Genomic DNA, 24,055 nt, shown 5'->3' with positions numbered 1-24,055 from the left:
GAATAGACTGTACTTGCTAGTACCATTTTATAGGTGAGAAAACTGAGAGCAAGCTAGAGGCGTAACTTGTGCAAGGTCACAAAGGCTAATGAGTAATTGAACTGGAACTGGGGGCTGAGCCTTCGAAAGCCACCTACAGCCACCTTCAGGCTTTTTTTTTTTTTTTTTTTTTTTTTTTTTTTTTGACAGGTAGAGTAGACAGTGAGAGAGACAGACAGAGAGAAAGGTCTGTTCCCATTGGTTCACTCCCCAAATGGCCGCTACAGTCAGCGCTGCGCTGATCTGAAGCCAGGAGCCAGGTGCTTCTTCCTGATCTCCCATGCAGGTGCAGGGGCCCAAGCACTTGGGCCATCCTCCACTGCACTCCCAGGCCACAGCAGAGAGCTGGACTGGAAGACGAGCAACCGGGACCAGAACCCGGTGCCCATATGGGTTGCCAGCGCTGCAGGCAGAGGATTAACCAAGTGAGCCATGGCGCCGGCCCCAACCTGCAGGCTTCTTTCTTCCACTTCATGCTGCCTCTATCAGAAATGAGCCCTGGGTGTGATGCTCATGCCCTGCCCAGCCCTGCGTTCAATCGTGACTCGAAGGCCAGCGTTGAAGGACCCCGTTGTTTTCACCTTGGCACTGCCCTTCTGAGATTCCAGCTGGGATCTCTCTGATCCACATCTCCTTTCTCTCACTCTCTCCCAGGGGACTCCATGGCATACCACAATGGCAGGTCCTTCTCCACCTTCGACAAGGACACAGACTCAGCCATCACCAACTGTGCCCTGTCCTACAAGGGGGCTTTCTGGTACAAGAACTGCCACCGTGTCAACCTGATGGGCAGATACGGGGACAACAACCACAGTCAGGTGAGAGGACCGTGCGGGCCCTGGGCGGGCAAGGCTTGGGAAGGGACTGGGGACTGGGGAAGGGCAACTCAGCCCCTCCACGCTGGCTGGGATTAAAAGGCACAACCTCAGAGACACAACAAGGGCAATGTGCTTCTCCCAACACTACAAGAAATCTCAGTGGCCCTGCAGATTGGGTAAAAGAGGAATGGTACATGTTGACTCTTGGAGATCCCAGGGAGAACCCCTGGTAGAATTCAAAAAGCTATCGTCAAGCAAAATCTCTGAACCCTCACATGAGGCTAAAGCAGGGATGATGCAGAGCCTGGAGGTGCCCTGGCCCAGATGTAGCTTCAGAACCCCAAGAATACCTTAAAATGAAGTCCACGGATTTTTTTTAAGGTACCGAGACCCACAGAAAGGTGACATTCCTTGGATCACAGAGAGAAATTAGAAGCAGAGTCAAGTCTCCCCAGTTTCAGTCCCTGGGGCAATCCTAAGCCACATATAACTGTTCCCCAACTTCAGGAGTCACAGAGGCAGACTTTGGAGGTTCCCTTTAAAAAAAAACAGGTGATGAGAACAAATCCTATAATCCACCCCACACTGAGATCTGCCTGCACCTGCATGGGCCGGAAAGGCAGATAAAGTCAAGTAGAGCCAGCTACTGAGCCAGGACCAAGTCCCTGCCCTCGTCCCTTTTCCGAGGCTTGTCCGCATTCCAGGGAGAAGGGGTGGAGGTTCTCACAGGGCCATGCCGCATTGGTCCCTGGACCTCAATGATTCTTGCCCGTGCTGCTCTTCAGGATCCCAGGGGCTTTATAAAAACGCCAAGGTCCAGTTAAATCTGACAGCCCCAGCGATTCTGAGGCTACAATCTCAGGTGGGCTGCAGCATCTCACCTTGTTTATGTGTGCTGTTCTCTTGTGGTTTGTGTGCTTTTTTTCTTTCCGTAGGCTCCAGTGGTGACTTCCGACTGGCAGCAGATGTTGGAAGCTGCTGTTCTCGGTTACCAGTCACTTTGAGACTTGTGTTTATACCTGGGGTGACTGCTAGCAAATAACACCTGTGACCTGAAATGTTGATCTGACCTTGACATCATGGCTGATCCTTCTCAGCACACTCTCACCTTCTCCGTCTCATGTTCTCTTCACCACGTGAGAGAATCACAGCATGGTTTCTCAGGCTCCTGTGACGGAGAAGGCAAGAGTTAAGACATCTCTCGAAACCAGTCCACTGGTGTTTCCATCTTCTTGGGCTGCTTGAATAACACTTCCCCTGGGAGTTTATTCCATTGTCACCCTTTATTGCCCTGTTCCCCCTGTTCCAGAGGCCTTCTACAACAAACAAAAAAGCTACATGTCTTTTCCCATCCTTCCATGGATGACGTAGAAGGGCACACAGGAGTCACAGGAGCTCGGTCCCAGCTCTGGCTCTGCTCGGGCCACTGTAAAGCATCTTACCCTCTCTGTCGCCCATCCCCGTCCCAACACAAGCCTGCTCTTTCTTACAGGGGGTTAACTGGTTCCACTGGAAAGGCCACGAATACTCAATCCAGTTTGCTGAGATGAAGCTGAGACCCAGCAACTTCCGGAATCTCGAAGGCAGGCGCAAACGGGCGTGACTTCCAGGGACAGCTGGGAGAGAGAGGAGTAGAGCCCAGAGAATGGAAAGAAGTTTACCAAAGCATCAATACCGCCGGTCCAACCACCAGGTCAGCCACACTGCGGCCTTTGGCAAGAGTCCCAGCTGACGACGGAGCATCGATGCACTGGTATCACCCACTCTGCGATTCCTTCCTCCACACCAAAGACCACAGCCTCCAGCAGGTTTCTGTTCTGTTGGTGGATTCAGCAAGAATCTGCCAGTGAACAACACAACCGTTTTTACTTCTCTTGGGTGATTCTGGGAATGGGAGAGGGGTGGGTTGTACAATGGTAGTTTATTTTAGAACAAGCCGTATTTTACACAAAGCTGTATAATTAATTATCATTATTTTTGTTAGCAAAAATTAAATGTGTGTCATTGGAAGCTGCCACCCCTCCCCCATCCATTTTTTTACATTTCATACAACAGAAACCAGAAAAGCAATACTGTTTTGATTTCAAGGATATGATTAATATTATTAATATAATAATGATGATGGTGATGCAAACTAAGGATTTTTAAGGAAATATTCCTTTCAAAACACATCTGGACAGTACCTGGTTGTATTTTTTTTTTTAATAAAAGCACAAGTACTTTTGAGTATGGCTGTTATTTTGCCTTTCATGGTTGAGTCTGAAATTCCACCAAAGCCAATGCATTTGAATAAAAGCAGGAATGCTAGAAAGATGAGATGGGGGGGGGGGGGTTATGGTCCTTTGGGAGGGACAGGAGAAATAGGAGACTATAGGCTGGGAGAGAGAAAAATATTTATGGGGAAGAGGTTGGAATACAGCTTATAACTTAAGATTCAGCTTCTTGCTCAGCATTTCTTAGAATAATAGTTTATGTTTTAAAATATGCTTTTAGAGGAGGGCATTTGGCACAAGTGTTCCGATGCCACTTGGGATGCCCACATCCCACACTGGAGTTGCCTGTATTCGAGTCCCAGCTCCGCTTCTGATTGCAGCTTCCTACCAATGAACACTCTTGGAAGATAGCAGGTTATAACTCAATTAGCAGTATTCCTGCCCCTGATGTGGGAGACCGGGATTGAATTCCTAGCTCCTGGCTTCAGCCTAGCTCAGCCCTGGCCATTGCAAGCATTTAGGGAATGAATCAACAGAATAAAGACTCTCTCTTCTTCTTCTTCTGCTTCTTCTTCCTCCTCCTCCTCTCTCCGTCCCTTCCTCCCTTTCAAATGAACAAAATAAATAAATTAAGCAATTTTTAAAATAAAACTTGCTGTTATACCCATTTTCTGATGCAACCTCCTTGAAATACTAAGATGTAACCTGAGGTGAGGATTATTGTCAGGCTGCCTGAGTTCATGCCTTGACGCCACCCTTTTCCCTAATCTCTCCCTGCCTCAGTTTCCTCTTCTGAGGATCACATTCTTTCTGTAAAATTTAAATACGCCATCTATATAAGGCCTGTAGCATGCTGTTTTACATTAATTAATTCTAAACTAAGTATTGGCTGTTACTGCTATCATTTTATATAGGATGGACTGGGGTTCATAGAAATACATCAACTTGGCTGTGAGTACTCGCCTGATTAATAACAGGGTAAAGATTTAGGTCCCGTGCCTCCTGGCTCCAATGCACCTGCTGTCTCCCAGGCCGTTGACGAAGATCTCGCCTTGCTGAGGACCTGTGTGCCATGGGGATTGAGGGCAGGTTTCATACTGAGGGCTGTGGGGGACGTTCACCAGGATCCCTCATCAGGCCCCCTACAGTCCTGATTTCTTAGAAGCAATGTCTGTTAGAAATATCTCTTGCCCTTTACACTAAAGTCCCCAATAAGGAAGAGAGCCCAGTGTTTCCAGCCTCAGCATATCCAGTAATAGCAGATCTGTTGGCACCCAGCAACCACAGTGAGGCACAACCACCAGGAGCACATTAGTTCATGGAACAATTCCCAGTTCATTCGCCGATGGGCTTGCAGCAAATTGATTAATTTAATGGAAATATTTGTGCTGATGGGCCTCATTCAAATGGAATGCGAGGTCTCAGAAGCGATGATCAGAGGAATTTGCAGCTCCAGCCAGATCCTTCAGTGTGGAGTTTATCTTGCTTTAATAAATGCTGTCTTGTTAGATACACAATTCGCTGTTCCAGACCCTGAGACCTGTTGCTTGCAGTTCCGCCATAGCAACACTCTCCTGGCTGCCGAAACCCAAACAAATGGGCCCCCTGTAACAACCAAGCCTCAAGTGGGAGACTTAACTCTCTCCAGGCTGCAGACTCCGGAGTCCCTAAGCCCAACTCTTACCCTCTCTGCAGAATTGTAGACACCTCGGCTATCAAGTTGCTCCCCAGATTCTGGCTGCTGACAAAGCCTCATCAAACAGGAGGGTGGCAGATGGCCCCAAATGGAGACCCAAGGGTATGAAGCCACAGAAGTCCAAGCTCTCCCATCAAGTTGAAAGTGTGAGCTCATCGTTTCTCAAACAGATTTGGTCCCAGACTCCCCAGCTAGTTCAGACCACTTCCTTCGTCTGGAAAAGTTTCTTCAAGTTCCATCATACCCTCCAGGTCCAGGTCACTCTCTGCACCCCCCCTCCCCCCCGAGGCAGCCAAACCACCTCCATTGAGAATTCATTTCCAGTATGTACGATCTGTTCCTCCCCAGCCCCCGCCCCCATCTTTTCTCCCCTCCTCTTTAAGCTCTGTACCCTTCAGGGCCACCCCATGTGAATTACATACATCAGTGCTCCCAGGGTTCCCACTGGTTATGAAAATGCCAGTAGGACACTGAACCGGGGAGACAGGCAGTGGAGGGGAGTCAGGCATGTACTTCCTGGCCATTTCCACGGCATCCCTGTGAGCAGTGTCCACCATTAGAGGGGCACAGTGACTGCTAGTTGTGTCCCTCCCCACACCAACCTGTCTTCCGGTTTCAGATAATGGCTCTCCCCACCTGTCCCTTCTGGCCTGGGAGCGGTCTCTGCACCCCAGCTGTTGCTAGGTATGGGAAGCTGTGCCAGCCCTTGTGTCCTCCATACCGCCAACACCTTTGGAAGGAGTCCCTCAACTTAAAGTCTTCTCACAGACCCTGACAGGCTCTTGGGAATGCCTGGGCACCTGGTGCCTGCCTGCCTTATCCATTCTCCTGTCTATTCCAAGCCCGTCTATTCCCTGTGGCAGCCATTGGGTATCTAGTGGTTTCCCAGAATTTGAGAATTTCTCATCTGGTGAGACCTTGCTTCCCACTGTAAAAGTCCCAGGGGGAAGGCTCTTTCCTCCTTCCAGGGCAGCCAGGGTATGGGCACTGAACTAGGGCTTCACCAGTTGGGTACCCACAGAGGGACCTGTAACTTCGAGCAAGGAATGCAAAACAAAGCACACAGGAGCCTGACTTGCCCACGGGCCCTGCATCAGTGGGTTCTGTGACCAGCCCTTGTGGCAGGGGACAGCAGCATCTTCATCTCAAGGGACAATAATTTTCAGCAGGGACAAAGGCACTCTGGCTGATGACTCCTGTGACCTGGCCTCCTTTGGTGCCTGAGAAATTTCTGAGCCTGCATCTCCAAACTTCCACCAAATTTTATGACACCCCAAATCCTTCCAGAAAACCCCTTTTCAGCTTGGGTAGTCTCAGCTGATTTCTGATGCTTGCAGCCAAATGCTTTGACTGGTACTCTCCTCACCTGGACCAGGAGCCCCTCACATTCATCAGCTTTCCTGCACACCTGGCACTCTGCTTGGCGTTTCGATGTTCAAAGTCATCTGAGCATCGTAGGAAACAGAGCCTCATAAAGACCAGGTGACTTGACAAGACTAAAAGCCATGTTGCCTAATTCCAAAATTCAAGTTTGTTTCATTTTCATTTTATTTATTTACTTGTTTCAGTGGCTGAGAGACTGGGGGACAGACAGAGAGCCCCATCCACCAGTTCACTTCTCAAATGCCTAAAACAGCCGGGGTTGGACAGAGCTGAAGCCAGGAGCCAGGAACTTAATCGGGGACTCCCATGCAGGTGGCAAGCACCTGAAAACTGAACCATCCCTGCTCCATGCCAGGATGCACATTAGCAAGAAGCTGGAATTGGAAATAGAGCCAAGACTGGAACCCAGGCACTCTGATAGGAAATGTAGACATGTTAGCCAGCATCTTAATTGCTAGACCACCTGCCTGTGCCCAAATCCAAGTCCTTTGCAGTCCAGACATCTCCCTTACTTCAACACACCATGCTCCACTGAGAACAGCACTTCATTCATGTAACAAGTGCTTGCCCAACACGCCTCACACAGAAGAGGTTCAACAGGGAACAAAAGGACCAAGACCCCCACTACGGGGGAACTTACGTTCTAACAAGGAATACTGAGTGATGAACATGACACAGAAGTGAATCAAATGGGCTTTGCAAATGTAAGAAGCTCTGCAGAGAAAGGGAAAAGGTAGGAGAAGGAGCTGTGGAGGCCGGACCCGAAGCAGGGCAGAGGAAGGAGGAAGGGACAATGTAGTTCATGTCTGCTGTATTGAATAGGTGATCGTTGTTCTCATCCAAATGGGGAAATCTAAGTCCAGGCAAGAATCGGGGTTGCCCCAGGAACCACAGTGATTTGGCAATAGATTATGGTCAGATCCTAGGTCATCTTGCTCCTCCTCTAGAGTATCCTGGCTGGCTGTGCTCTCAAGGGAGTGAAATATTGCCGGTTTCCCCTTACTGAGCCTCCTGTGGCCTAAGCCACACCCAGCCATCCGGGACTTCCACCTCCCTCCATTCCTTTGCATCTAGTCCCAGCCAACCTGTCATCCTTCCCACCATACATTGCCTAAGCCCAAAGAATCTGTAGAACCCCTGATAGACCACGCTGATGGGTCTTCCCTAAGGTTCTCACTTCTCATTTCATTTAAAAATAAGTATTGAGTACTCCACCCACCACCTTATACCCAGGACAAAGGGAACAAAATAGCCATGGTCCCTACCCTGGTGCAGCCTCCATGCCAGGAAGAGACTTGGAACAGCCGCAGGGTCAGACCAGCAGATGGATAAACACAAACTGAGCACGGTGCCCCAGGAGCAAGTACAACAGCGCTATGAAGTCTAATGGGGGACCTGATCGCAAAGGCTTCCCTGGAGAAGCAGTATTGGAACCGAGATCTCAACGACAAGTACAAGTTCACCGGGTGTAGGAGGTGGGAGAGGCAAAAGGCTGAGGGCAGAGCAACCCCACGGATGCAAAGCTGCCAGGCTGTGCACAGCAAAAGCCGTAGGGGAAACAGGAGGTGGGGACCTGGAGGATGAGGCTGCTGTGGCTGGCAGAACTTGGCTGTGCAGGTCTTCTGAGGTCACAGTAAGACTTGGATGCTTCCCTTAAATGCAGTGGAAAGCTGCTAAGGAGTGTTGAGCAGGGGAGCAACACGGCCATCTTCTGTTGCACTTTAGATCAGGGCTGGGAGATGAGGTAGGAAAACTGCCAGAGGAGATGCCTGCAGGAGTCCAGCCGAAGGTTTTGGAGTCTGGCTGAGTGGGCCAGGAAGACAGAGCACATGGTTCTGGGGGATATTCAGAAGGCGAAGCTCATGAGGTTTTGGGACCCCTGTGAGCGCCTCCACGTCCACAGCCCTGTTCTGAGCTGCCCCAGTCCCTAGAGGGCACTCTTCCTTGGCATGGAGGTCAGTTTTGGTGAAGTTAACCTTGCTAGGGGAGGGGGGCAGAGCTGCAGGGTTCTGGGGCACTGGGGCAGGCTCCAGGGAACCCAGCTTGGGCAGCTGGAGGATTCGGGGAGGCTCCTCCGAGGTGACCCTGATTAGCACAGGGCCAGGTACCAATGCCAAGGTCAAATCTGTGATTGCTGCCAAAGGGTGACAGTAGTGGGCAGCACAGGTGAAGGGGGTGACAGGGCCTAGCCCGAAAGGCTGGGTGTCCTCCCAGGGCAGCTCTTTCAAAGCACACTCCCCCACTTAGGCATTTGCCCCATCTGAGTTCTCCAGCTTCAGTGGGGCAGGGTGCAGAGAGCTCAGTTCTTGCACACAACCGGGGTATTTTCATGGCCAGCAGAGGGCTCACTCTCCCGGTCCTCCTTCCTTCCCAAGGCATTGCACAGAGGAATCTCTAGAAAGCAGGCAGGAAAAGGTTCTCTAGAGAACCACTCCAACCCCTCCAGGATTGGAAAACAGAGTTCAGTGTTTTATAAAACAATAAGCTCCTGCATTTGCCCAGCACCTTTGCAACTACAGTTAAAGGAGTTGTGTCTCAGAGAAATGAAATGACTTCCCCCAGGTCTGCTCAGCCTCTGGGGGCCAGAGCCGGGACTCAACCCCGGGTCCTCTGAGCACAGCCACACTGCCCCAAGGGACATCGGTTGTGTATTTACTCCTTATCCATTCGCCATTTAGGACACTTTGCAATCTGCCATTTCCGGGTTCCCAACACACTCTACAGTTGGCAAAGCAAATGTGGCCATTACAGCTTCTTTGAAGTAATCATCTTAGGGCTGGCATTGTGCACAGTGGGTTTAGCCACTGCCTCCAATGCTAGCGTCCCATTTCAGAGTGCCAGTTTGAGTCCCAGCTGTTCTGCTTCAGATGCAGCTTCTTGCTAATGTGCCTGGGAGGCAATAGATTGTGGTTCAAGCACTTGGGCCTTTGCCACCCATGCGGGAGACACACTTGGAGTTCCCGGCTCCTGGCTTTGGCCTGGCTCAGGCCAGGTTGATGTGGGCATTTGGGGAGTGAACCAGGAGATAGAATCAATCAATCAATCTCTCTCTCTCTCTCTCTCTCTCTGCCTTTCAAATGAATAAATCTTTAGTTTTAAAAAAATTCATATTTGTAGCAAGAGCTAACCTTGAGTTCCACGTCTTTAGAATTACAGTATCATCTTGGCCTAGTCACTTAGTTCTTCCTTAGTTTACCTTAGAATGTAAGTGAAAAATACCTGCCATGGCAAAAATTTGTGATCATTTAAAAGAGACAATGGTAGCACTGGTCTGAAGATAATGCTGGCAAGACGGGCTTCTCTTGAGATTCAGAAAAGCGGAGCAACTGGGTAAAATCCTCAAGTCAGCCAGCAGGTGGCAGTCTCCACCAGGCTTTAAAAATGCATGACCCTCAAATGCCCCTGGTGACTTGTGGCTATGGGTGGGGCTGATGCCACTGGAGCTCCCAGGTTACAGATACCTTTGAGAAAACAATTCATCATTTCTGCTCCAGTCTTTCTCTCCATAAGTGGTTGAAACAGCCTGGAGGCCAGGAGGAACGTGGCAAACTCCTTTCCTGGTCTCCAGCTCCACCTGCTGCATAAAACCTCTGGCCGGCAGCCCCAAACCCTCCCACATATTACCTCTTGAACATGTGTACTGGGTGGCAGACAGGGAAAAGAAACATGGGGAGGGAATGTTTCATCTCCCCACCATGTCCAATCCTCATCCAAATTCTACAAGGGGGACTGGCATCATGGCTTGGTTGGCTAAGCCTCCACCTGCAGCGCTTACATCCCATATGGGTGCCAGTTGGTGTCTCAGCTGCTCCTCTTCCAGTCCAGCTTTCTGTTAATGGCCTGGGAAAGCAGCAGAAGATGGTCCAAGTGTTTGGGCCCCTACACCCACGTGTGAGAGCTGGAAGAAGCTCCTGGCTCGTGGCTTCAGATCTGAGCTCAGGCCATTGCAGCCATTTGGGGAGTGAAGACCTTTCTATCTGTCTCTCCTTCTGTCTGTAACTCTGCCTCTCAAATAAATAAATAAAATCTTTTAAAAAAATTTTTGCGGGGCTGTCAGGTAAAGTCAGGTTAAAGCCACTGCGTGCAGTGCCGGTATCCCATATGGGTGCCGGTTCAAATCCCGGCTGCTCCATTTCCAACCCAGCTCTCTGCTATGGCCTGGGAAAGCAGTAGAAGATGGCCCAAGTCCTTGGGTCCCGCACCTGTGTGGGAGACCTGGAAGAGGCTCCTGGCTCCTGGCTTTAGATTGGTGCAGCTTCTGCTGTTGCGGCCAGTTGGGGAGTGAACCAATGGATGAAAGACCTCTCTCTCTCTCTCTCTCTGCCTCTCCTCTTCTCTGTGTAATTCTTTCAAAAAATAAATAAATCTTTAAAAAAAGTTAAAAAAAATTTTTTTTGCAAGAAAACCCAGCACGTTTAACAGTTCCACTGCAATCTATGCCCCATTGCTAATTTGTTCGTATTTACAATTCCCTGCTTGTGAGTTGTGAAGGCCAAGCCCGCACATTCTCTGTTGTCTGTGTGGTTCCTTTGGCTTGACCCTGACCTCTGAGCAGCAAGACGCCTGCTCGCCTTCCCACTGGGCTTCCTTCATAGCACAGAGAGAGACTCCTCTAAAGATGTGAGCTTGCTCCTGCTGCTGCTGCTGCTGCTGCTGCTGCTGCTGCTGCGATTTGTTTTCTCTTCCTCTGTAAAGCCTGGCATAGGCGCTGATCCCTGTGGATCACCGTGAGCACTTGGGAGTCACGGAATACAGAGTCAAGAACCTTGTGTGTGTTCCCAGCACCTCGAGCGGGTCTGTACCACACGAGCTGTAGTGAGAGCCTGGTGCAACCCTGAGCCATCCCTCACTCCCCTGCTCAACCCTCCAGTGCTGGCCTTCTGGCTCAGAGGAAAGCCTGAGATGTGGCAGCGCCCTGCCAACCCCATTCTTCCCTGACCACAGCTCCTCTCTCACGGTGCTCGGAGGCCAGAGGCTCACTCCACTGCCAGCCCTTTGCCTGAAATGTTCCTTGCCCTGGCACATGCACAGCCCACATTCCCGCTTTCCTTAGGCACCTCCCAAAGTCATGTTCTCCATGAGAACTTCCTTACACCTTACATAGTTACCCACACATGCACGCCCACCCAGGCAGAACCCACACGCCTGCACACACACACACACACACACACACAGGTCTTCCCCAGCCCACTACTCCTGTTTTACTCCATATGGGGTCTGCTTCCTCCCAACACTACTGGTTACTTACTCATGCAGGTCCTTTCTAGAAATCAACTCCATGGCAACAGGAACCTGTGTCCCTGCTGTATCTCCAGTGCCTGCAACAGGACCAGTCCTGCCGTCTCTCAACCAGCACACAATGGAGGACCACATCTAGGAGGAGAGTCCAGAGGTCCATGGACTCATTACTGGCTATCCAACTTGTTGAGTGCTGGCTGTATTCTCAGATCAGCATTTCACAGCCAACCCAGAGAGGAAGTGATTTTCCCATAGCAACGGTATCATCAGTGTGGATTCGAATTCAGTTCCCACTCACCCACGCCATTCCCTCAACAGTAGAAACCTAACAAGGTGAGTGAAAGAATCAGCGAAGCAGCTGCTTTGTCAAGAGCCCCAATATTCAACATCCCCTACAGGGTCAGGCCAATGGACTGGGATCACCTTACAGAACACAGACCCAGCAGGGTAGCTGGAGGGGAAATACGCCTTAAATATCACTCATTTCAAATTCAGAGATACTAGAGAGTCTTCAGGTGGGCAGTTGAGAAGCTGGATTTAAGATGTGGATGTCTGGGGTCAGTGCTGTGACGTAGTGGGTGAAGCCACCACCTGCGGTGCCGGCATCCCAAATGAGCGCCGGTTCGAGTCCTGGCTGCTCCACTTCTGATCCAGCTCTCTGCTAATGGTCTGGGAAAGCAGTAGAAGGTGGCCCAAATGCTTGGGCTCCTGCACCCATGTTGGAGACTCGGAAGAAGCTCCTGGCTTCAGATCAGCTCAGCTCTGGCCATTGCAGCCATATGGGGAGTGAACCAGCGAATGGAAGACCTCTCTCTCTGTCTGTCTCTCTGCGACTCTGCCTTTCAAATAAATAAATAAATCTTAAAAAAAAGATGTGCATGTCCCACATCTCGGTACTCAGGTCAGTGGACCAGCCCTGGCACCTAACGCCAGCTTCCTACCAATGGGCACCCTGGAAGGCAGCAGGGATGACTCAAGTGTTTGGGCTCTACCACTGATGTGGGAGATCGAGGTTGAATTTCCAGCTCCCAGCTTCAGCCTCAGCCCAGACCTGGCCATTCTGGGTGTTGGGGAAATGAACTAGCTGATGGGAGCATGCTCTCTCTGTCTTTCTCTCTGTCTCTCTCTCTCTCTCTGCCTCTGTGCCTGTCAAGTCAACTGATAATTTTTTTCCAAAAAAACTCTTCAACTCAGTGCAATGCTTGGTTTGTTCAGAGCAGGCTACAGATTCCCTCAGGGCATGGATTGCTCTGCTATGTTGGCACCGCCATGCCCAATGCTGCAGCCCCAGGGTGTGAGGTTTGAACATTGTAGTTGCACAATTAAGATTCCTTTGTTAATAAATCAATTTATCATAACGACTGGAAGATATTGGGAAAGATTCAGAGGTTGCAATTAGGCCCAGAAAAGAGGCTGGTACTCAATTAGTAGATGCCTGATTACTGTGTTTGCCATCCTTGAAAGGGAGCACACTTAGAACACCAGGGCGGTAAGAAGACAGAAAGAGGAAAAATAGGATCTTGAGTAAGGATGTGATCTCTGTCTCAAAGACAATGAAGGTCACTGCAGAGAGGAGAGAACAGGCTCATGTTGCCTGGTGACAGAGAGAAGAACAGGACCAATGGGAGAGATCTCCAGGGGAACAATGTGCACTCAAAGAAAGAAGAACTTCAAGTGATGAAAGCCATCCAAAGAATGAACAGGCTGTCAGAGAAGCAGTGAGTGTCTGATGCTAGAAGACTCCTACTCCTCGGTGTCACTAGGATGTTAAGTAAGATGGCACTGGAATGTCCCTCCTCACCCAGCCATGAAATGCACTAGTTCTACTCCTCTGGCTCACCCAGTTGTTGCATAGGAAGTGTGGAAAATGTGTTCATCTCAGGTTTTCCATCTCCAGCCTGAGTTTCAAATGCAACCAAAAGAGCTGAGGCACCAGGAAATTCAAATGCTATCATGAACCAGAAGGTGGTATCTTGGGGAGACAGGGGAGAGAATAAAAACAGAAATGCTCACTGTTTCTCTGCTCAGGCTGGGCCCTTCCCCCAAGGAACTTGCTGGAGAGGATCCACGCTTGCAAGTTGACAAAGCCCTAAACCCTCTAAAAATTCTCAGTTTAATTAGTTTCTCTGAAGCAAATGCTCAATGGAAAAGAATCTGCAGCTGTTGCCAGGGCGTCTCATCATCTGTGTCAGGACAATTTCTGCAAGACATTGCCCAGAGCCAAACTTCACTTAGAAGCTACAAGAGTCTTGCTCAAAGACAAGGTCTCCATTAAGGAGACTTTCAGTGTAAAGAAAGGTGTGATGTCATCATTCAGCTTCCTCCCTCATCAACACTTAATTCCCAAGAGCATGCAACTGGAATGCAGATAGCTTGCTGATATCAAATAATTCCTGTTTTCAGTACTAAGCCTTGAGATTGGGTATAATAAGGCACTTGAGCACTGAGTTTGAGAATTGTCTCCCCGACCAGATTGTGGGTGGGTTGGAAACAGGAAACATTTCTTAGCATTCTTTGCATCAGCAGCACCAGGCAAGGAAGATAACATTAGGTTAAGTCAATGAAAGGACCAATCGGCTGATGATGAGTCTTGTCTGTACCGTACTGTGCTAACTTGTATGATTGCAGCAAGCACAGCAATGTGTATTAAGTGTCCCAGATGGTGTCTGGCATGCAGTTGGTGTTCAGTGAATCCCCCCTTTTTTCCCTGCAATCTTCCTTTACACAAAACAATCAATACCCATTTGATTGGCTGATCAATAGGTGGAACTAACATGAATGCAGTCAGTTCTTTTAGGAGGAAGCTAAGACAGGTTATGTCAAGTGACATCAGCTATGCAGCTGCTTACGGAGGAAACAGGGGCAGGGGAGAGAACCAAATGTAATAATTCAGTAGCTCCCTGCTCAGTGTGAGAGCAGCCAATACATGCATGCATCTCTCATTTACACAATGGTTTCTACTTTGATATCTGAGCTCCATAAAGCAAAGTCCCTGTGTCTTCCAGAGGATAATGTAGGGGTCACATCTTCAACAGACTTTCATAGTAGAGCTGCACTCAAAGGCATTTGTACCCAAGGTTACCACAGAATAAATTGCTACTGCAACAGATCCCCTCTCCCACCTCCAAAGAGCTTATTTTTGCGACAGGGTGAATATTTGATGCTGCCATCAGAAAGCAAAATATGTGACATTGAACACATTCTCCAGCTTCCTTAGCTGCTAGGAAATTGAGGACAAATTCATTGGCCACTTATTTCCAGTTGTCATGGCATGGTCTGTGGCATAACTTATTCACTTTAGTTCCTTCTGTTGGCCTGGTCTTCTTTTCCTCCCAGTGGTCAGTTTTCCTTTCTGTTTAATCCAGAAACCATTGCAATTTTTTTTTTTTTTTGCAAAAAAGGTAAGACAAAAGAATACCAAAAACATGAACTTGTACTTGGATTCTCACTTTGAAAAAGACACCAACTGGGGCCAGCAATGTGGCATAGCAGATTAAACCTCTCCCAAGATGTTGGCAGTCCATATGGCGCTGGTAGAGTACTGGCTGCTCCACTTCTGATCTAGCATTGTACAAATGTGCCTGGGAAAGCAATGGAAGACGGCCCAAGTGCTTGGGAGACCCGGAAGCAGCTCGTGGATCCTGGCTTTGGCCTTGTGCAGTCCCAGCTGTTGCAGCCATTTGGGGAGTGAACCCATAGATGGAAAATATCGCTCCTCCCTCTCCTCCTCTTCTTCCTCTTCCTCTTCTTCCTTCTCCTTCTCTCCCTCTCTCTGTAACTCTGCCTTTCAAATAAGTAAAAAGTAAATCTTAAAAAAATAAAGAAGACTAATTTCTCTGACTTCTCTTCACCACCTCTAAATGAGTGATGATGCAGAAAGATAATAGCAGCAAACATGGTAATTCCTGACATATGCCAGGCTTGTTAAAAGTACTTCTCATGTCATGATCTCCATTGTGCAGAAGAGGAAACTGAGGCACAGAGAAGTTAGGAAAATCAAAACTCCACTCTTGAAGTCCTTTAATGCCATGAGGACTAAAATGGAATGCTTTAATCCAGAACCCCATCATCTAGAACTGAAGATGGCTATACACAGAATTAATGCAATGCAAATGATGAGAAGGACTAATTCCACACTGTGCAGACTCTGAAGGTGATGCTAATGAGGAGTAAATTCCATAGAAAGATCCACTATCAGGAACTGCAAAACCTGGGTGCAGCATCAATGAAAGCTAAAGGGTTATTTGTTGTTGTAACTCTACTTGAAAGATATGCACCCTAATGTTTTCACTGTCTCCAAGCCAGCCATCATTCTGCAGCCTCCTGTGCATGACCAGGATGGCATTGCTGTTGGGTGGAGAACAGAGACAGGGATCATGAGGTCATAACAAGGGAGCTGCAGCCCTGGCTCCTGACCAGTCTGGAGAGTGACTCATTTGTATGCAGATGAGCTGGTCTTGCTGTGTGGTTGGATGGAGAAGTGGCTCTCTTACCTACAGCTCTTAAAACTATGGCCAATGGAAGGTTCTGCCCTGCTGGGCTGCAGTCCAGAGTCTTCAGAACTCCAAGCCCTTACCAAGAAAATGCCATCAGAAACCATTTTATTTTGGGCCCATGACTCCAAAAACAAAACTCAACAAAAAGGTCTATTTCTAGGTCCTAGATTCCCATCGCCTTCAGAGTTTCAGAACGAACTGCAGTAAGATGGACATACATCTTCATCAAGGGGTGGGAAGAAGTGGTTATTTTTCCAAACCTTCAGTGTATCACCGTATGGCCTCCCTGACAGTGGGGCAGAGAAGTATGTTAGTTTGGCTTCAATCAGGGCTAGAGGATGCATCTTGTTCATTCCCAAGAGATCCTCCTGCCAGCCTTGCACTGCCTGTAGAAAACAGCACTGGCCTGTCTTCTGACCCTTTCCTGCTACCCAGGTATTCTCTGCCAGTGGCTCTCCTGCTCCCTATGCTTGACTCTGACTATAGGGTTCCTTCCTCTCACCTCCTAACATCTCTCCTCCAACACCTGATGATCAACCAAAGCTTTAACTCTCTTTTTGTACTTGCTTCCCAGATGGACACTGGCATCTTACCCCATTTCTTCTGTAATAATCCCCATCTGGTATAGATCTTGTTTGAACCCTACTCCCAACACCTGAACCCACTTGTGGGTTGGTTGGTTTTAAGCCACACTGGACAGCTGCCAATGGAGGGTCACGGGAAGACGTGAGCATGGCATGGAGTAATCACAGGTAGGTACATTTGTATAGGATGTCAAGAAATCTCTCTTTGGAAAGGTGATGTCTGATCCTGGGCCTTTAGTGTGTTCCAGGGCAAAGTTCATGCAAAGCTCCTAGCATGGGAAACAGCTTGCTAAGTATACTTAGCATGTAGTTCCAGCTGTCTCTCCAGACTCCTTGCGTCCATGTCACATCCCATGCAGGCAGGTTTCCCTTCAACCATGTGCCTCCAAGTCTCTCCACTTCTGTCTTGAGGCTTGCTCACAAGCATTAGAAGCTCACTCAGCTCTCAGCAAGGAATATTTCCAAAGAGGGACATCTCTGGGTGCCCCTCAACCAGTGAGGGAGGGAGAAGTGATGAACGTCCCAGGTTCCCATCTTCTCAGAGGGCCTCAGTGGGACTGAGCCATGGCTGCCCAGAGCAGGAACTGACTGAATATTGGTTTTTCCTTCCCCCATGTCTCACCCTAATCACTCCCTCACTCCTATTCCCAGGAGCCACCTCCCAAGCCCTTGTCTCAGGCTCTGCCTCTGGCCTAATAAGTCAAGGAGGGAGCTCATTGTGGTTGAAGAATCTGGGGTGCTCTATGAGATGAAATCCATGAGGTCAGTCCTTGCCTAACAGTCAACAGCCCTTGGAAAAGCTTTAGATTTCAGACCGTAAGGCCAGTGGAGTCTAGACAGCAGTGCCCAGCCTGAAAACCAAGCAGACAAGCCTCCGGGAAGCAGTGATGGCATGAGTGCGTGTAAGGGGTTGGATCTGGCTTCGCAAGCACCAGAGAGAGTCAACAGGCCTCAGCAAAGCTGGCTGAAGTTCAGGGCAGTAAAAGGGATTGGCAGAGAAGGGACCCTGAGCCAAAAGGTTGCTCACAGAAATAGGCCAACAGGGAAGCCACAAACTAAAGGTCTGACTCAACCGTTTATGCAAGTGCCCAGACTCATCTCTAGCACTTTGGATCTGGCATGAAAGTAACCACGGCTTTCCTGAGTGTTGCCTGTTTATTTACAGTCTGTCTGCTAAGCAGTTTTCGTAATTAGCTCATTTAGACCTCAAAACCTTATAAGCTACTCTCCCACTTTATAGATGAGAACATGAGGCCACCTAATCGCTAGAATCAAGATTCAACTGCTCTGAACAAACCAAGCACCCTGCCAGGATCTGATGGTGTTGCAACCAGGGTTCAAGATCAGTGATTGACCCTGAGGATGTATGCTTAATGGCTGCAGCTGAGACAAGTAGGAAGAGATTCTCATTGTCAAAATAAACACACAGCATGGATTCACCAGCGTCATCTGCAAGGTGATGTGCCTTGCGTCACAAACTGACAGCAGTAGGCTGTGTCCTGATGGGTCATGCTGCAGCTGTCTTTTCATTCACAAGGAATGTGTCTCAGATTTGTCACCCTCTTTCAAGCCTCGGAGGGAAAAGACTCTAGTCCGGTAGGGCAGGAGGCTCGGCTGCTTGTGATACACAAAGGAAAGCACAGCCATCGCTATGGGGTGCCTATTTATAAAGCGCATGCCAGTGCCTGAACTCACGACCCCGAGGGCAAGTAGAGTAGGCTGTAGGATTCCTATTTCAGAGAGGAGCAAACTGAAGACCAGAGATGCTGAGATGCAGGATGATGGAATAGAAAGACCAGTCACAGGACATGGAACTGGGAGGGCTGCTCTAGGCCTAGCCCTGCCCTGCCTCTCCTTGACTCACCCTGGGCTGCCTGTTCCTCACTGGCACTGACTTTGCAGGCTGTGTGTTGGAGAGGGAAGACTGTAAGAATGGAAAGAGCCTGGCTCTGAACAACTGGATAGAGCAGAGATCAAGCCCAGCAGTAGCCTTGGCCCATGATATGAGCAAGCAACACACATTTATATTGCAGTGCCATAGAGTCTATGGAGCTGATGCTTAGCAGTTAGCCTATTCTGGCTGATATAGCCCCTCACAGTCCAGTCCACTCTCTCCTCTCACCTCAGCCCATCAAAGCCAGCACCTTCCACCTGGCTTCCACCTGGCCCTTTCAAACTGGATTTCTCTGATGACATTCTGTGATGTCCATTCCAAGTCTCCAGCCCTTATTTTTCTTTATTACTTCTAGAATCATTAAGAAGGCAATGCCGGTGGTTGGCACTGTGGCATAGTAGGCCAAGTCTCTGTCTGCAGCTCTAGCATCCCATATGGGTGCTGGTTCACATTTCAGCTGCTCCTCTTCTGATATAGCTCTCTGCTGATGGCCTTGGAAGGCAGTGAAAGATGGCCCAAGTGCTTGGGCCCCCGAACCCGCATGCTACCAATAGGAGAGCTCCTGGCTCCTGTCTTCGGATCAGCTCAGCTCTAGCCATTGTGGCCATCTGGGGAGTGAATCAGTGGGTGGAAGACCTTTCTGTCTGTTTCTCCCTCTCTCTGTCTGCACCTCTCAAATAAATAAATAAAATCTAGAAGGAGGGGAAGGAGGAGGAAGAGGAGGAGGCAAGGCTGTAGCCTCATAAGCTAACTCAGAACACTGACCAAAGACCCAGTCACAGGAGACCTGGTACTGAGCTCAGCTTGGCTTCTCCTGTACTGTGTCACCCTGATCACGTTTCCTTGGCTCCACCTCTAAAATTAAGGAGTTGATCCCAAAGCACCCTGGGGAGCATTTTAGGATTATAACTTGTAGACTCAAAGCCCAAGAGAGAAGGATGTGAGTCAATTAGTTGAAGCTGCAGGGCAATTAATGAAGATGATTTCCCCAGACAGTAAGGGGAAAAAATCATTAAAGGGGACAGAAGAGTTGAAGCTAGTGTCATGTTTATGAAGACAAAAGATCAAACATTTTCGTGGAGCAAATTCCACTATTTCACTGGTAGCAGGAGAGAGTGGAGAAGCATAGGCTCTGGGTTTGGGCAGGCCTCCATTCAAATCTTTACTCCAATCACACTGTTTGATGGGAGGAGTCCACTTCACCTTTCTAAGCCTCGATTTTATCACTTGTAATGTGCTACAGCTCAGAAAGCTGCAATAATGAAATAACACACCTGTTGAGTTGTCACAGAATTTCCTTTACTCCTGTCATGCTCGGGTTAGGAATGGAGATGGTTTGGAAAATCAGGGGGAGGGATGAGAGCATCTCTTCATTTATGTATGTGCTCATTTATCTCAACATCATGTCCCAGACACTGGCAATACAGAAATGAATAAAACACAGCCTTTGACCTCTAAGAACTCTCCACCTGGGAGGAGAGACAGGCTCATATGTAAGTTATCTATCCTCAAGCATGATAACTGCATCAAACAAGTATAAGAAAGCTAGTATTGGGACCGGCACTGTGGCATAGTAGGCTAAGTCTCTGCTTGCAGTGCTGGCATCCCATATGGGTGCCAGTTTGTGTCCCAGCTGCTCCTTTCCCAATCCAGCTCTCTGCTTAGGGCCTGGGAAAGCAGTAGAAAGTGGCCCAAGTGATTAGGCCCCTGCACCCACTTGTGAGAACCAGAAGAATCTCCTGGCTCCTGATTTCAGAGCAGCCCAGCTCCAGCCATTGTGGCCATTTGGGGAGTGAACCAGCAGATGGAAGACTTTTCTGTCTGTCTCTCCCTCTCTCTGTCTGTAACTCCACCTCTCAGATAAATAATTTTTTTTTAAAAAAAGAGAGAAAGCCAGTACTTCCCCTTCTAGAAGCAGATAAAAGAGAAATATACACAGGTGTCCATGAAAACATAAATAGAAATGCCCACTGCAAGTCTGGCTATAAATTTAAAAAGGGACAATTTTAGCTTAGTGGTTAAGATACCAATGAAGATACCTGCATCCCAAATTGAAACATGGGGTTTGCTCCAGACAACTCCAACCTTCTGCTAATGCAGGAGAAAGTGGTGATGACTCAAGTGGTTGGGTTCCTGCCACGCATGTGAGTGACCTGGATTGAGTTTCAGCTCCAGTTTTGACCTCAGGCCAGCCCCAGCCACTACAGGAATTTGGGGAGTGAATCAGTGGGTAGCTCTCTCTCTTCTTCTCAGATAGTAAACATTTGTAAAATAAAAAAACTATCCACCAATAGGAGAGCAAATCAAATGTAACAGTTAAATAACCAGAATCATGAACAAGTCATCTCCAAAGCTAAGTGTTAGTGAAAATGTAGTGACAAATTACATAAATGAGGGGTCTTGAAAAAGTATATGAAAGAGCATACATGGGGCTCACTTGGTTAATCCTCCACCTGCGGCACCGGTACCCCAGGTTCTAATCCTGGTTGGGGCACTGGGTTCTGTCCCTGTTGCTCCTCTTCTAGTCCAGCTCTCTGCTGTGGCCTGGGAAGGCAGTGGAGGATGGCCCAAGTGCTTGGGCCCTGCACCAGCATGGGAGACCAGGAGGAAGCACCTGGCTCCTGGCTTTGGATCAGTGCAGTGTGCTGGCCGTGGCAGCCATTTGGGGGGTGAACCAATGGAAGGATGACCTTTCTCTCTAACTCTGCCTATAAAAAAAAAAAGCACACATAGATTTCTAAGTTTTTGCACAAAAATAAACATATCTTTAAATTCTATTTTCCATGAAACTTCTGATATATTCATGTAGAGATGGGTACCATTAAGTTTTAAAACACACAAAATATTTCATATTTTCGAGTGTAGGCAATTATACATTTAAAACTATTTTTGAAGCAGACTAGATGGATCCACAACAAACTTATGAGCCTGAATGCCTCTGAAAGAAGTTGGAGGAAAATGAGCAGAAGGACAAGGATCAAAGAGGACAGCATGTCATTCACGTTTCATTGACATTTGAGAAGCATAGACAAAAGTACGATAACATTTTAGCATGTGCTAAGTTGCATAGTGGCAACATGTGTGATGTTATTTTATACTTTTGTAGACTTTATAAATGAAAGTATAGCATTGGGTAGTATGGCATTGGTATAGCATTAGCCTAAAATGCACTTAGGGGAAACTGAAGGCCATGGCCAGAGAGTGGGATCAGGTCTGTGTAGGAGTTAGCCAGGGGTGATGGTAGCTCCTGGGGAGTGCTGGAGAATCATGTTGACATTGTCTGGGAGACAGCACGAGAGTTTGGTGTGAACTGATGCACACCTGGTTTTCAAGCTCCTGAACCACTTACTAACATGACAAGAACACACATGTAATCATATTCCAATACATATTGCTTCATTTAATGAATCTAGTTCAGACCAGTTAGTGTGAAAATGTGACTTTAATGTTTAAAAAAATGTATACTTAGTTTAGCCAGCAATGTTAAACAGATCCTTTAGGAATTTCTCAGTCTCTCTAGAAAAACAAATAAAAAAGTCTAGTCACAAGAATGGTAGCTTTTGCCTGCTATTCCCAACTCCTCCCTAAGATGGTATGGTGGGAGGAAACATAGGGGAAACACAGGAGCTCCAAGGCATTAAGCCTTCTTGGTGTTAGTGTGAAAAGCAACTCCATTGGTTTACCTAAATGTAGATGGCCCTGCCACTGTTTGTAGCAGGTGAAACTTGAGGTCAGTTTGCTTGCTCTCTCTCTCTCTCTCTCTCTCTCTGTCTGTCTCTATCTCTTGTCTCTGTCTCTGATTCTGTCTCTGTCTCTTTTCTCCTTCCCCCACTTCCCTGCCTTCTTCCCTCCCTCATTACTCTGTTGGTTCTATTTCTCCAGAGAATTCTGACTGGTACAACTTGAGCCAGTCTCATTCTTGGGCCTTACTGGTGTACAGAGGTCCATATTGACTCCTCTATGCTTTGCCTTTGGTATGATAAATAGGAGATGAAATAATTAAATAAATCATTTTCTTCTCTATAAGAACCAGTTTGTAAGTCTTTAGTCTCACCAAGGAGGTCAAGTATCTGTTCTCTGGGACAATCAGCTTGAAGGAGGTAAAAGGCAATCAGAAAACCATGACCAAGGGAGAGAATTTTAAACTTTTTATTTCAAATTTGTATCACCAGTACACTATGTAATGTTGGATAAGTCTTTTCCTATCTCTGAGCTACTATTTGTTTCAAAAAAGTTGTGAGTATTCAGGGAAGTTATGCTTATAAAAGGCTTGCCATCCTGCCCGATAAATGCTCAATTCGTTTATTATTATAATTATTACAAATGAGTATGAGGCGTTATGGTTTTCATCATTATCATTAGTTCTCATTTTTTGCAGATTTTACCATGTACAGTCACAAGGTCAAGTTTAATTGGGACCATGAGTGTTGGGGTTTTAGAGGGGAAAATCAAAGGGCAGAGGACACAGTTGGGTCATACAGGGTACATATGCACAAGGTAAGTTTTAGATGCATAAATCTTGGCTGGATTTTAAGATCTAGGTGGAGGGTAAAGTTGATGCTAGCATTTGGTCAGTGATGACAGGATAGGTGTTTTGGGGCTATTGGGACAACAGTTGAGAGACAGAAAGTAGTTATTGGTACCACTTCCCCCATCTCTTGTCCCACATTATGCGATTCTACTAAGTTTGTCTTCGATCCTGAAAGATAGCTGTGCTGGAGTCAGTTTTCACACTTGCCCTGCTGGGTAAGGAGTGAACATTTAGGCATCTTCAGCCATGGAGTCTGAGGAGGATGGGAAATTCCCTTGGAAGCCCAAAGCGAACTGAAGCCAATTTCTGGGCTTTTTCTGAGCAAACCATTTTGAGAGAAACTGAAGTGATGATGCTGTAGAAGAGCCACCGGGACTGTCCCCTCGCATAGAGACAAGGCTGGTGAAAACACAGGGATTAGTACAGATGAATCATTGCCAGGCCTCTCACTGAGAGTGTTTGCTGGGGCAACGTAATAAATACAAGAGCCCTGAAAGTGCTGACAATCTACAGACCTGACTGGGAGTTATAGAAATCACTCCCGAAATCAGTGGGAGGAAGACATGGAGGCATAGCCCCCTTCCAGAATTCACCTTCCTCCCTTCGGTAAGATCCTTTCCTACTCTTTGAGAAGTGTGAGTGATTCTAGAATCTAGATGAATGTACCCACAATCCCAGCCATTCCTCTATTATTGAGGGGGTGGGAATTCATGTCCCTTTGTGATTTCTTTCCATTGACCATAATGAGAAGGAAGCTCTGTGTGGTGGGAGGGTAAAGGCAAGAGGGGGAACTGCCTGGCATCTAATTATGAACAGGAGCAAAAATTCAAGGTCTCTGGTGTGCTGCTTCACACAGCATCCAATAGAGCCATAAAACAGGTAGTATTCTACTCAATGGAAACATGAACCTACAGATGGAATAACATTCATAAAACAAAACATGGAAGACAGAAAAGAAGAGTACAAGTTAAATTGGAGGAGTATAAATAAGATCAATAGCTTGTGTCAATCCCAAAATCCTCATCTCAATATTCTACTGTACTATAATGTGTAGACATAATACCATGGGTGGGTGATAGGTCAAAGGTACATGAATTTGCCGTATTATTTCTTTTTTAAACTGGTTTATTAAGATATGATTCATATACCATACAATTCATCCA

The 24,055-nt window shown here is 47.7% G+C and overlaps 1 protein-coding gene across 11 annotated transcripts in view; it reads left to right on the top strand.

Annotated features, from left to right (window-relative positions):
• Positions 1–3,083, top strand: part of TNC (tenascin C) — a 95,596-nt gene extending 92,513 nt beyond the window's left edge. For all 11 annotated transcript variants that reach the window (XM_089319840.1, XM_089319827.1, XM_008273390.5 and 8 more), the window contains 2 exons: positions 694–857; positions 2,350–3,083. In XM_089319840.1, the coding sequence (XP_089175966.1) occupies positions 694–857; positions 2,350–2,460 (275 nt within the window). In that variant the 3' untranslated portion in view covers positions 2,461–3,083. The remainder of the gene's footprint in view (positions 1–693; positions 858–2,349) is intronic.
• The last annotated feature ends 20,972 nt before the right edge of the window (positions 3,084–24,055 follow it).

The sequence above is a fragment of the Oryctolagus cuniculus genome, chromosome 1 (assembly GCF_051225735.1).
Source record: "Oryctolagus cuniculus isolate XC-2025 breed Fujian yellow rabbit chromosome 1, ASM5122573v1, whole genome shotgun sequence".
NCBI lineage: Eukaryota > Metazoa > Chordata > Mammalia > Lagomorpha > Leporidae > Oryctolagus > Oryctolagus cuniculus.
Note: the sequence above shows the minus strand (reverse complement) of the source record. Positions and strands in the feature narration are given on the sequence as shown.